The sequence below is a fragment of the Orbicella franksi genome, chromosome 3 (assembly GCF_964199315.1).
Source record: "Orbicella franksi chromosome 3, jaOrbFran1.1, whole genome shotgun sequence".
Lineage (NCBI taxonomy): Eukaryota > Metazoa > Cnidaria > Anthozoa > Scleractinia > Merulinidae > Orbicella > Orbicella franksi.
Genome location: NC_138147.1, coordinates 3,422,670 through 3,436,670, shown reverse-complemented (window position 1 = coordinate 3,436,670; position 14,001 = coordinate 3,422,670). Strand labels below are relative to the sequence as shown.

The 14,001-nt window shown below is 40.4% G+C and overlaps 2 protein-coding genes across 2 annotated transcripts in view; one reads left to right on the top strand and one right to left on the bottom strand.

Annotated features, from left to right (window-relative positions):
- Positions 1 to 14,001, top strand: part of LOC145480727 (uncharacterized) — a 317,856-nt gene that overhangs the window by 249,093 nt on the left and 54,762 nt on the right. The gene's annotated exons all lie outside the window — the stretch shown is intronic.
- Positions 2 to 12,388, bottom strand: LOC145480710 (patched domain-containing protein 3-like). Its single transcript, XM_081459021.1, has 4 exons — positions 8,526 to 12,388; positions 4,709 to 5,935; positions 3,121 to 4,265; positions 2 to 2,542 (listed from the first exon to the last, which is right to left on the bottom strand). The coding sequence occupies exons 1-4, from the start codon at positions 8,570 to 8,572 to the stop codon at positions 2,247 to 2,249; spliced, it is 2,715 nt and encodes a 904-aa protein (XP_081315147.1). The 5' UTR covers positions 8,573 to 12,388; the 3' UTR covers positions 2 to 2,246.

The window sequence follows — 14,001 nt, the reverse complement described above, 5'->3', positions numbered from 1 at the left end:
GCTGATCGTCCTGCTTTCCTCACCTTACGTTTTGGATTGGATGTAGAAGATCTGGAAAAATTGAATCTGGGGGCGCGGAGATTCTTCTCCTTCGGCAGCCGTGTCAACCTCGTTCCCAGGGTCCTCTCTCTTCCTTCCTCGAGAAAGACAAGTACAGTAGAATCCCGATTTTTCGAACCTCCAAGGGAAACGAAAATTGGTCCGAACAATCGATGAGTTCAAGAAATCGGGGGTAAAATTAGTGTTCGACTGACGAGAGGCAACGACTTTTTGTTCGAGTTATCGGGAGGTTCGAAAAATTGAGGGTTCGAGAAATCATTCTACTGTACTTTTTCGAGGTAGAGAGAGGACCCTGGGAACGAGGTTGCAGCCGTGTAGAATCGGGTGCTCCTACTGGTCACGTGGGCAACGGCTAAATCTAAATGTTGTCCGGCGGACAATTACGCAATTGTCGCCCGCGCTCCCACTAACTGACCATAGATTACTTTGACCTCCCCTAGACTTATAACTCTACAATAAACTCCAGCTATATGACATAACAGTTAATTACTAGTCCTTCGGGAAACAGTATGCTTTCATTGTTTTCCCTCGAATTTTCCCTTGACTTGTGTCTTCTCCACACACTAGACATTTCTCTATCTCAAATGATAAAGTACCATACTGGAGTTAACTTTAAGGCACCCTGCTAATTATATTAACCAAGACACATTCGATTATATTTCAGCTATCTTTATTACATTTGTATTATAACAGTAAAGCGTCTTTTTAAACTTACACTTCATTTTTTTTTACCTGAGCAGTCAAGAGAGCTGCTGAAATCTTTAATTAGTAAATTCTTCATACAGTGGAACCTCGATTTAACGAAGTCGCTGGGGACCGGCCAAATTTGTTCGTTAAATCGAGGGTTCGTTATATCGAAGACCTCGATATAACGAATTTGAGGGGAAACGACCAAAATGTTCGTTACATCGAGGTCATAGTTAATGATTGATTTGTAACATAGGTGACTTCTGACACGCAATTCAATACAATTTTCGTCACCCAGAAGTGCCGCGTTTTGAGATGCAATTCATTAAGCATGGTGGCTTTCAGTATCAATCATTTTCACTTTTGAGCAGACGCGCAGCTTTTGTTTACAAAAGAACGACACTTTCAGAGTAGCGATTTAAAAATGTTGCAACACAGAGGTTATAGAGAAAATTGTCTTCGCAAACAAGGAAACATTGTAATTCGTTATATCGAGGTACATTTTACGTTTGGGCTTCCGGATTATGTTCGTTATATCGAAGAATTCGTTATATCGAGGTTCGTTATATCGAGGTTCTATTCCATACAGTTTACTGTAACTTTAGCCGGGACATAGAATATCGTTCGTTATATATCGAGGACTTCGTTAAATAGAGGTTCGTTAAATCGAGGTTCCACTGTATAAGCGCACGTTTTTAATCCTATATCAAATATAACGTGGTATTCATAATTCATCAAAATTAAATTTCCTTGCGGTTGAAACTGTTCACGATATTATACGTGTTCCTGTGTTCCTGTGACTGACTGAAACAACCTATCAGAGTGCAGGAGCTAAGTCACATGTGGCACTTTGTAAGCCATATTAGACTTTATTTCTAAGTTGCTGTTCGTAATCTTGTTTCTTTTGTGTGTGTGTTTTTGTTGTTGTTGTTGTTGTTGTTGTTTTGCTTTTTTTTTCTAGCTTGATCTGCTGTACAGAAAGTAACGAGGAGCAACAACAACAAAAACACAATGACTCGATAAGTCAATACTTAAGGTCGATACATAAGGTTTAGCTAAACGAATTATCAGTATAGCAGTTAAGGTCAGTTAGCCTGTGTTGCTCGCGGGATTCGCGTGCGAGCGAGTGATTTTTGTCGCCGTGCGCGAAATCCCGCTATCTAAACAGGCCTTATAACATTTCTCCGACTCGGTCCGATGGCCTTCAAATGTAATCACATTTAGGATATGTTCTCGCAAGAGCAGTCGAAATGAATTAAGCTTCAATTTTTGTCTAGCCAGACATATTCTTTAGTATGCCTTGTTTAACACTTAGGTTACCAGAAGATTGTTCATTTTCACTAGTCCTGTCCTATAAAATAAGATCAATGCACTCTTGAGGTACAGGATGTTTTTAACAGCTGAGGGCATTAGGTATCACTTATAGTTCTTCTAGACCTCAACTAACGTTATTAACTGACCGGGTAAACTGAACGAGCAAACGGTCCGAAAATGGCGGTTTAAACGTCTGTCTCTTTATCCAGTCCCGGACAATGACTGCAAAGTGAAGTACCATTTGGTTTGAGGGCTTCATCACTGCCGTATCTAATACGCATTTTCTGTGCACTCTCAAGACTTGACGAGTGAGGTCTGGTTACCGCGGGTCTCCAGCACAGTAAAGACAAGTAAACCGGCATGATGCACAGGCCGTGAAGAAGACCAAACACCACAATGCCGAAGAACATTCGGAAGAATATTCGGAAGATCTCCGAAGAGGCGAACGCAAGTACGATCATGCCGAGGAACGTACTGAATCCTGCAAGATAAAAAACCAGCTAGCAAATTAACCGCACGCATACATTATTTTACGTGCAAATTTTTTTATATTTAAAGAGATAAGAATTTACAAATTATAAGGCTAAACTAGACAGGTCATGTCTTAACGACCTTAACACGGAGGAACTATGACTATAAACAAGTCAAAAAGACTTTAAAACTAAGCAAGAGCTTCAAAAAAGCCGACATGAGAAGGCTGTCACATCAGTACAGTGTCCTTGACAGTATCGAGACAGCACTAACGAGTACTAGATAGTTGATCTGAAAATGAAAGGTTCTTAATACTGAGTCAACGACTTTTGCAGGATCCTTTATATGATGATTTATGAGCAGTCCAAGCTCAAACGAGGAGATCGGGAGCAGAGATCGAGTGTTTTAATCTGGGTAATTATAGGTAAACGTTTCACTTATATCGCACACTCGAATACTAAACACTAGTCTTGTGGCGTTAATTATCTTTTTTCTCTAGCTGCCGGCCTCGTCTTTTGTACGATCCAATCGGCCTTTCTTGTTATTATTCCGATTAAATAACAAATTTTAATTTATTTGGGAACTTACCTCCCATGAAAACACTCGCGCCCAATGTGCTCAATGCATCCACTACTCGCTCATCAGCTGTGACCTTGTTTGAAGTTACGTAAGCATGCGCAATGTGTGCACTGTAATCGACTGCGAACCCAATAGCCATTACGAGGTTGATCATGGACACGGAGTTAAGGGACACATTCCAGATAACCATCAGTCCAAATAACTCACATATCAGAGCCGCAAAGTTGAGGACCACGATGAACATTACGGTACAGTCCACCAAGAAGGGGCTTGTGACGACCATCACCGCTATGGCTGCAATTATCAGGTTCCTTATGGTCTCCCTTGATGTTATAGCGTACTGTTCAAAGAACATAAACGGTCGAGTGATTGGAAAGGCATCGAGTTTGGACTTTTTTGCGATGTCATCTCGGATAGTGAGCATGGCGTTTTTCAGGAAGGTGGAGCTGTCGTCACCCTTCATGAAACCGAGCACGCGAGAAGCCTCCAGCTTTGTGCCGTCTTCGGAAAACTTCAAGTCTTGGTTGAAATAAGCAAATTCGGGAATGCTAAGGAATGCTTTCAATTCAGGCAAGAATCTAGGGCCGGTTATGTTCTTCCTAAACATTTTGGCATACTTGGAAAATTCTTCCATCCAGGAGACTGTCTGTTCCTTGTAATGTTCATTAGCCTTCATGATGTTTGTCAGCTCTCTGATCTGTTGCTGGGTGGAACCCAGCTCATAATCAACCTCACCACTCTCTACGATGTTTACTCCAATGGAAAGCTCAAAATATTTCTCTTGAGCTGACAGAAATCGTTTCAAGTAGGAATCATCTTTCGCCAAGATTCTTCTGTCAAACGCTTCATCCACTCGGGTGACCCCGTATATTCCAGCACCGACCAGCAACACTGAGAGGCAGATGACTACAACTTTTGTGAACGGATGTGTCAGGAACTTGCCCCAGCTCAGCATAACTTTATTTGACGTCTGTGGACGAGGCTCGTCCCAGGCTGGCGCGCCCTTCTTTGGCGAAGGTGCGAAGCAAAATGGTAAGCAATCTCTGCGGCCCGATTTGATTCTTGTCACGTCGTACGACATAATGGCAACGAAGAACGTCACAATCATGAAGAAGGAGAAAGTGACTGTCAGAGCAGCGTAGATACAGAAATACCTGCAATGCAACAAAAATGTGATATGCATAAAGAGAGAGCAAATTGGTTCAAGATTAATAACTAAGCCTGATTAAAATTTGATCTTTCCTTGAAGGACTATAGAAGTGTACGAAATTAGTCGTGAACATCTGGGCATACTACTCTGGTTCGCTAAGCATAAGGGACAAAGAAGTTACCCAACGGCAAGGAAACCGTGAAATGCTTCCTATAACTGGCATCCAGCTGGTATGTTATCCTGATCGTAGTAGTGTCTAGATGTAACATTAAATTCTATCGATTTATTAGATGGCAGCAGATTTCGTACTGTAAACTTCGGCTTATCAAGAAACCACAAACTTTCTTGCAAAAATTCAGATAACTAATAAGAAATGAATTTGTGTTTTGATTGAAGATGATAAAATAATGGAAACAATCTAATAAACAATCAATTTAATTGTCTTACTTTATAGCCGGAAATGAGGTAGAGGTGCTAACTGCGAACGCCACCAAATCCGTCACGGTTGTCATGGTAACAGTTGCTCCCGAACGCTTCATAACTTCTTTAATCGTGTCAGTCTTTGACAGTTCCCGTGGCTGTCGATCAAGCTCATCCACCATGATAAACATGTCGTCGATGCCGATTCCCAGAACCAAGAACGGCAATACTCCCACAAAACTAACAAAGGGCACGCCAAACCACATGGCAAGACCAAACCCAGATGCAATCCCCAGGGCCACTGCAAACACTCCTGCATTAGCGAGCAATGAGTGACCGGTCAGCGGATTCAAGAATTTACCGAGCATGACGCTAGCAAAGACGATCATGAGGTTGAAAGTGACTGACACCAATGCAATATCAGACCCGCTGCTCTCAGCGATAGCATCATCAAGACTTCGTTCACTTGAGTAGTGAACTTCGAAACAGGAAAGTTTGTCTACCAACAAGGCCAGTTTGTCATTGAAATTCTTCTCCAAGTCGAGAACTTTTTTGTTCTCGTCGTCGTCACTGGGGTCGCGGATGGCATACACTATTTGCAATGCTTTCGCATCAGTTATGCTTCCATGTCTTCGATTGGCCTCACCAAACATGCGGTTGAAATTGTACCAGAAGGGCCGTCCATTACGCATGAGGGCACTGTTGTTGTACGCTAGCGCTTTGTCTAGCTCGTGTTGAACCTGCTGGAGGTCTTTACCGTCTAACTTACTCTCATTGAACTGTACAAATTCCAGCGCGTTTATCATCACACATTCGTCTAGTGACTTGGATTTATTCCCAGTCAGCGTGACACAGAAGTCGGAATAAGATTCTAGTTCCATAACGGTGTTGTGAACTTCGAAGGCCTGCTTGAGACACTCAGGAGCAAGAACATTGGGATGACCAGGAGACGCTACTAAAACAATGTATTCTTCTCGAATCTTGACTCGGAAGAATTTTTCTGCGGTGTTTAAATCATCTATGGCCTTGCTACTTTGAGGGATGAATAATTTTTCAGTTCTGTTTTCTGTTTCGAACCAAGCAAATCCAACGCAGCAGACACCGACGAACGCAAGACACAGTTGGATTGTTACCAGTGGATGCTTGGCGATTCCTCTACCATACCAAGCGAAGAAGCGCTCCACGAGACGCAAATACCAGCTGCAGAACGACGACCAGAGAAGACATGGATTGAATTGTCGTGGACAGCAACAACTGTAATGGAGATGATTCTGATTAGTCTCTGAGCCCTACTGTGTTCAGTCCTGGGCACACACTGTGGGTTCGAGGTAGGCAGATAATTTTTCGCTGTGTTTAGGCAGCCGTGCGTCCGTTTTCACTGGACGCCAGCCTTGTCACACACTCTATCCCGTGCTCGAACGTAAGACCAATCTATTTCCATTTCAGTAAGTCAAAAGAACAACGCAGCATTTTTCAATGTAGGGATATATATTCACGGTGATTTTTAAAGGAGTCACATTTCGGTCAAGGGAAGAGTTGTAGGCAAAAACTTTACCCTGCACCCCCGTTTAGTCTGGTTAGCGATAAATATATGAAATAACTGAATCAGTATATCAAGGTGGTCAAGGAGTTATGCGTGACGCATGTTTAGAGTAAAAACAGAGCCCGTGGTGGTCGTGACAAGCGAGTTGAGACCCGCTTATTCTGAGAAGCGTGACCCGTAGCTCCGTGAAAAGGTTCGTGAAAACAGAGATTATAACCGGCATTTTACGGTATAAAAAGATTGAGACGGTTCGACGTTTTGATGTCTTCGATGAACATAAGGAAATAAAAGTCAATAAAGTTGTGAAATTCAGAATAAGAGAGCATAAGCTTTTTTTTCTCAATAGAGCCATTCACGTGAACGTTTTCTTTTTGACAGAACCGGAGACACGAAGCCATCGGCACATCTCAGTTGTCTGTGTGCTCACGAAAGAAATTGCCCTGGTGCTAAGCTATTGAAACGTAAATGGTACTCAAATTCGTTAAAGCTTTCCGGGGATTTTATGCTATTTCTTTGAGTAAGTAACATTTTCATCCAGTTGTGTCTCTCAAAGAAACATTCGCTGATCTTGGTAGTATTCAGTTGAGGAAATTTATTATTTTTTTGCTTTAAATCACTTAGTGTTGATTTCTTTAAAACTATTTTCTACTAGTACTCTGTCCATTTTAAAGACAAGAATTCGGCTGCCACTCACTATAATTAAATCACCGTTTAAGCATGGTCACTCGGTTCGCTGTAGACATGAAAACCCGAAACGTGCTCGACTACAAATTTGAATAAATTTAAAAGTCGCTAAAGAAAACTGAAAATCTGATACCAGCAGAACACTTCACAGTTGCGACGAAAAAAGCATCCGTTTTGACTGAACGACTCGCGTGATTAATATTACAATTCAACTCACGAGCTGCTTAGTAATTTCGGATGAAAACATGTCCATGTCGACCTCACGTGCAAGGTATTTTTTGCTTACTCTCCACACGTTTTCTTTCGACTACCTTTTGGGATTCTGGATAGGAAGTCTTCAAGACCCTGCTCTCTCATGCAAATTTTTGCGAGCCACTCAAGAAACTGTCACTTGTTATCTAAGGATTACAGCAGCACGTTTCACAGTCGAACGAAAAAAACATCCGGTTTCGCCGAGCGATGATATGAATTATTTAAGAAAAGCCGCGCTATCACATAAATTTGCTTTTAAAATCAAATTCCAGGTTATTAAAAAAATTAACCAATCAGAATCTGCCGACCTTTCAACATTTCGTGGGTTCAGGGGGTAGTAGAAAGAAAGCAATTTGTCGCACTGTAGTTAACACTCGACTGACATGGCGTCCGTGAATTTTCATACGGACATTTTCCTCTCCTAAATTCAACTACAACTTCGTCGTGTTCAAAATGGAAAGAAGTAACTCGAAAGAACACTCGACCTTCGAAAGTGTGATCACAAAGGTTTTAGAACAACTTTAAAACATCGTTCGCTTTTGTAATCGAATCGGATTTTCAAGACACGTCCGCGCACTTCAATTCAGCTTATTCAAACGAGGTATTAGAAACCATCACACAGCGGTAATAGTTATTCTGAATTTTGCACTTTGTAAGACAGTTTTAATCGACTAGTTGTTCCGTCTCATCAGAATTTTCAACGGGTGGGGAAAATGTAAGCTCAAGCTTAATAGCAATTGTGACAATTATTAGCATAAAATTTCAGACTCGAACTATTTGACCGTCTTTGATTTGTTTCTGGCGCTAAAATTATTTTTGCTCTGTATTTTAAAGTTTCAGTAATGCTTAGGAGAGAAAAAATTGCTGTAGCAGATGATAATGTTGAATTCGACTAAAGAACTGTAATCATTTCGAGTCAGCAAGCGCTAGCGAAACTATAAATATAAATATAATGAATAAAAGAATAAATTATATTTCTACGGTCCATTTCTACGCCATACTCTGCAGTAATTTTATCGGTTACATTCACAAATTTATTTCTCCAGTTAAAGGCGATTTGAATTTCTCAACAGAGGGGGAAATCATCATCTGAACGAAAGCTGCCCAAAAACCGGGCGCTGTCCACGCTAAATTGTTATTCCTTTGCCATAGTAAAAGTTCCATTTATTTCTTCGTCGATGAGATTCTGAGCGAGTCTCGGCGGTTAAAAATTTACGATCTTCTAGAATTTAAATGTCGCACATCTCGCTATGGCTTCTGGCTTTTTTGTAGGATTAAAGATAGAGAAGTGGGCGTTGTTTTCGTGCGAATGTAGGGCCCTTCACATGAAATACAGTACAACATAGGATTAAAACTGACACCAACCTTGCTTCTTTTAAATCCTGTTTCTGTTCCGGAGTGGAGTTAGCCATGACAAACTGCAGCGTCCGACAAAAATTTGTTTCGACGATTGGCAAACGTACTCCTCAGTTGTCGGTTAAATAATATCTCGGATGATTTACATAATCGTTATATTGCTTTATTATTTATGTTGTTTTCGCTCTCACTGCCTTCAAACGTCACGTCCCAGCTGTCTGTAGCGCTTCAGACATCACGGGCGTCACGTACAGAACAAAAACATTACTGCGCATTCCACTTCCGCGTTTAGTAGCAGGCTTCCTTATGCCTGGCTTACACTTCTCTACACGTGCAAGCAATGCAATACTTATTTGGGAAGCTTAGGCGATTAGAAATATCAGGATAAAATGATCATTATCCTATCTGCTTAGAAACTAAAAATCACAAAAAGCATTTTCGATTTTCTCATCCGCACAGGAAATATTTAGATCACGTTGTTTAACAGGTACCAGACTCCAAGAATTCGTTCATCTACGCAGTAAATTTGAGCGTTTTAAATTTGTTTTGTTTTAAATTTGATTCCCTACATCTTTTTGTCGCGTTTCCTTTTTTTTTTCCTCTTTTTTTCCTTTTTTTTTTCTTTCAACTCTGTTAGACGAATTTTTGGGGGAAGTTCACATAAGAAAAAAAAAACAGCGTTACACGTTCAGAAGATTGGACGCCATATTGATTTCGTTTATGCCACGTGACTCCAGGCTGCCCAAACTTTGCAGTCCACGAGGTCGCACGTGCGTGCTTCGAATCGCTTCGAAAATAGATTTGGGATGTTTTTTCAAATAAATACAACATGTTTCCTTTTAGACCAGAGAAAAATAGAAGGCCACCTCATTTTGTCTTTACGTTACTAGGAATACAGCAAAACTGGCCGAATTTGCTACTATGCACTAGAGGTGATTTTCAGCCCTTTTCATAACATCCGAGCTATTTATAACACCACGTCACACAGGGCATTTGAAGAGAGCTTTTAATGGTATATTGATATGTTCGTGATTCGTGAATGGCCTTATTTTTTTCCGGGAAATGTGAAATGGCTAGCTTTTTTTCGTGAATCGTGGTTTCGCTAGTAGTGACTGCCGTGAACCATGATTTTTTCAAAATATTTTTCAGTGAAATGAGAAATAAACGTTTAATTCACTGTGAGTACTTATTTTGATCACGTTTTCAACTATTACGTAATAAACACTGCATAAACGAGACAAATAATCCGTTCGGTGCTTCTACATGAGCCATTTTCAGTGGAAAACGGATTTCGTTTTGTTTGCTGCTTGTGGAAAAATGACGCGGAGAACAAAATCTCATTGGTTTTCTAAGTTCAAGCAAAAAATGTCTCCTTTTATTCGCGTTACGTGAAATGTCTATTTTATATTTCGTGAATTGCGAAAAGTCTTTTTTATTCCGTGAAACGTGACCCAGAGCCCCCCTTACCACCCTCGTTGAAATCAAAACAATGCCGCATAACTCACCCGGCTTGTTCAGTTTGCAAGGATGTTCATGGCTACAACGTTTGAGTGAAGTGTCAGACACGTGCATGTTACGAATCGATTCGAGAACATTTTTGGGATGTTTATTCATATAAATACAACAGTTTTCGTTTTAGACTAGAGGAAATTGATGGCCACTTAATTTTGTGTTTGGCCTCTAAGAATTAAAGGAGCTGGCCCATTTTGCTACCAAGTTAATTTTCAGCCCTGTTCGTGACAATAGCCCTTATGTATGATAACACCAGACAAGCAAAGCCTCGTTTTCAAAATGTAAATTGCAAATTTTGCAAATTCCTTAACAGCAAAAACGAAAAGAATACCGTCGTGATAACAACATGAAAGCGCCAGAGGTTTGAGAAAATTTCTAGCAAACGAGGCTTGGAAGCGAATTTTGAGCATGTGACGTAATCATGCATAAGACCTAGTCATCCGGGATATTTATAACGAAAGCAAAAAAACTGTACATCAGCTTATCAGTCTCTTTTAAAATTCAAACAACGCCACTTATTAAACGGGAAATAAGGCTGCACTTACGACACAGCGTCCCAATTCAGTTTGAAAGGATGTCTACAACGCTTGGGTGTTGCATGGGGCACGTGCCTCTCTTCAAACTCAGCGGAAGAATGTTGCTCGTCCTTAAGCGCTGAAATGCTAAAACAATGCTAGTGGGCCGAGTCATAAATTGGCCGCGACGTTCCACCCATTACAGTGGGTCAGTTTCATTTTTCTTGTCGGATAGCCGACCTCTACAAGCAGTTTGTGGCATTCGATGGAATAACTCGCGTCATGGCCGAGTTAGAAGAAGCTTTAGAACTAATCGATCACGATTCAAGAAAGCAACCTGGAGACAGGTAGGTCCATTTGCTATTTTTTAATTTTTTTCTGCCAGTTCCCTTGCCATACGCAGTATGTGCAAACATTGTCTTGTTACAAATGCAAACTTCAAAAAAATAACGACAAAAAAATTAACCCTGGACAATAGTCTAAATAATCCCTTTTACTCAGGATAGGAATATAAAATCCAATTTTGTCAGAAACGGCCTTGTGACGGCAACAGGAACGTCACTGAACAATAGTTTGAATAATCAGAACAATGAATGTACATGTGCGTTATAAATCTTCGAATATTTTTTTGCCGTTCTTTGCGGTCAAACAACAACGTGAAATGGCCACATTTTAAATAGCCTAGAGATCGTGTGCCACTACGGCCAATTTATGGAATTTATTTTTCGAACTCAACTCTCCTTTACAAATTCAGCTTTGTGATAGCTCCGATAGTAAAACGGAATGACTTAAGTGTGTAATCGCGAGATTCGTGAGTTAAATAGAAATAAATCTTTCCGCAATCTAAATTGTCGTCTCGATCTACCGGAACATGTTTCAACCTCTCAGGAAGCAATAGCCGTGAAATTCAAGACAAACCTTGGTGAAAATTGCTTATGTTGTCTAATTCCATTAGCGTTAGTTTGTCCTTGAGACATTTTTGTGTTCTCCAACAAAAAGTGAAATATGCAAGGTATTTACTCCCACTGTAGGTTGAGCACGCAAGCAATATCAACGGTTACACTGTGTATAGGAGACTTCTCCGACCTTCTTGCTAGGGAATAACACACATATTTCTTGACAGGTCAATGCTTTGCGCTTTTTGTCGTCAAAAAAAATTACTAAGTTGACATCATCATGATGTTCGATCTTTATTTGAAAATTGTTGTTTAGTGACCACCTACACAGATGAAGTCATTAATAGCCAATGGGAGTTCAAAAGGCGGAACGTTACTACGTCTTGAGCACGCACGTGATCTAGCCCAGGCGAACACGATCAATCCCAGGGCGTGCACGTGATCGATCTCAGGACGTGCATGTGATCAAGCCTTGCGTGTGCTCATGATCGTGTGTAGAATAAGATCGAGCAACCTCGGTGAATTGACAAAAATTGAAAACTACTAGTATGTTCACAGTTGTTCATAGTTACTCATACGGAGTGTCATCAGTTGCTATCCAAAATATCCAAGCATAAACAAGCCACAACAGCTGTCAAAGATTAATTAGCTTTTTATCGCCATTTTACTATATTTTGAAATCCGTCAAATTTTATGACAAGTTGAAGGCATTTATTGGACAAGTTGTTCAATTCTTTGCCCAGCATACTCTTCATTTAGCATGAAAATGCAAGTTATAGTACGTGGAGAACAAGATCGTATCCGGGTCAGGCAAAGCTTAAATTTCATCATAGTTGTATTGGCCGAAATGGGCATGGAAAGAGTAGGAAAAAAAACACACACACACGGAAGGAGCTCAAAGTTATGTACAAAGAGCAGAAGGTGTAGAAAGCAAATTTGGTTCTTATATTTAAAATTATAATAAAGTTTCCATATAACGCGCGATCTGATTGGCTGAAACAGCGTGCTTTATCAGAGAACAGAGCACGGGTTGATGACGGTAAGTTGGCTTCCAAATTTTTGCTTCGGAATTTTGACAAATTTGACCCAAATTAAACATCCCCTGTGACTCAGACAAACGCACTGGAAGCTAGCTATTTTTCTGCAGTAAATATGGCTCACAGAGACCATTGTTAGCAACAGTAGTGTTAAAACTGTACTAAAATAACAAGTTTTGCTAGATTCCCGCCGACAAAACATGTACAGCTGTAACGAAATACACAAATTCTCAACCTAAACAGTGCTTCGATAAAGACATTAATTTTGTTACGAAGGCAGAAATTATACTAAGAAGTAAAACAAGGACAGAAAACAATTGAACTGTCTCTGTTTATGATGAGAAGCTTTATTTTTGTAAATTTACAATTAAAAATGCTCATTTGCTCAAACAACACTTACATGCAGTGTAGTAACGCTCGTTCTCCGGTCATCTCAGCGAAGCAAACCGACGAGTGGTCAGTGCAAAACTTGTTCTGATATTCTCTTCTGTGCTCGAAGTAGAACCAGTGGGAGCCGTTAAGTCTTTCTAACTTTTACGCTAGTTCGGGCAATCTTGCTGCATGCGGCTACAAGCCGTAAATAACTGTAGCTCCTTTCAAATTCAACCCGGCATTTCGCACTTTCATCCACAAGCTTTGAGCTCCGCGTTTCGTAATTTCCACTGGAAAAGTGCTCGTTTTCATGGACCACAATACGGCCGGATTCCTCTTGACTATAAACCTTTACCTGCCTTGAGATCCGTATTTAAAAATTAACTTAAAAGCGAACTTTGAAGGCATCGTTCTTCTCTCGAAAGCCGCTCAAACTTCTCGAAACTGAAAGCTTAGCTGAAGTCCAGTTTGTGATTGACAGCTGTCGCTTCGTTAGCCAATCAAATTATTTGAACAATTCTAACAAGGATTGTGATTGGCTTATTTTAGCGTGCTTTATCAGAGAACAGTACATGGCTGACGCCACTTTTGCTCGTTTGGAAAATAAAGTTTGGTTTGAAAATTCAGCCGAATGCGTGGGGAAATTATCTGATTCTTTATCATAAAACAAATAAAGAAGCCTCGACTGTGCTCTGTTCTGTTGTAAAGCACTTAGGAAGCGGTAGAGCACTCAAGAAGTAGGGAAAAACACTCGACTACGTCTCGTGTTTTCCCCTACACTTCTTTCGTGCTCTACCGCTTCCTGCGTGTTTTACAACAGAACAGAGCACAGTCGGGGCTTCTTTATTTGTTAAAGGGAACGCCGATTCTGGTCGAGTCAAGAGTCCCTGTCCTTAAATATGGAAAATAACTCGGCAAGCGTCGAAAATTTGATTTCGCTCATATTTTTTCGGTATATAGGGTAGGGCATGACAAAAACTACTGGATAGTTTTTTTGGCAAAATATCCTTTTATTTCAAAGAAATAAGCAAATTACCAAATTTCGTTAAAACCGTCATTTGACGCACCAATTTTATTAAACAATTTTGAGAGCCTCGCATGCAAATCCACATCATTCTTCCGTCTTTAACACACTCGAATATTTTTGAGCAAT

Excerpts from the sequence above, each read along its gene's own strand:
- LOC145480710 (XM_081459021.1), bottom strand. The coding sequence starts at position 8,572 with ATGGCTAACTCCACTCCGGAACAGAAACAGGATTTAAAAGAAGCAAG. Across the intron at positions 5,936-8,525 it reads CAGGATTTAAAAGAAGCAAG|TTGTTGCTGTCCACGACAAT; the intron begins GTTGGTGTCAGT and ends TCTCCATTACAG. Across the intron at positions 2,543-3,120 it reads CGCGAGTGTTTTCATGGGAG|GATTCAGTACGTTCCTCGGC; the intron begins GTAAGTTCCCAA and ends TTTATCTTGCAG.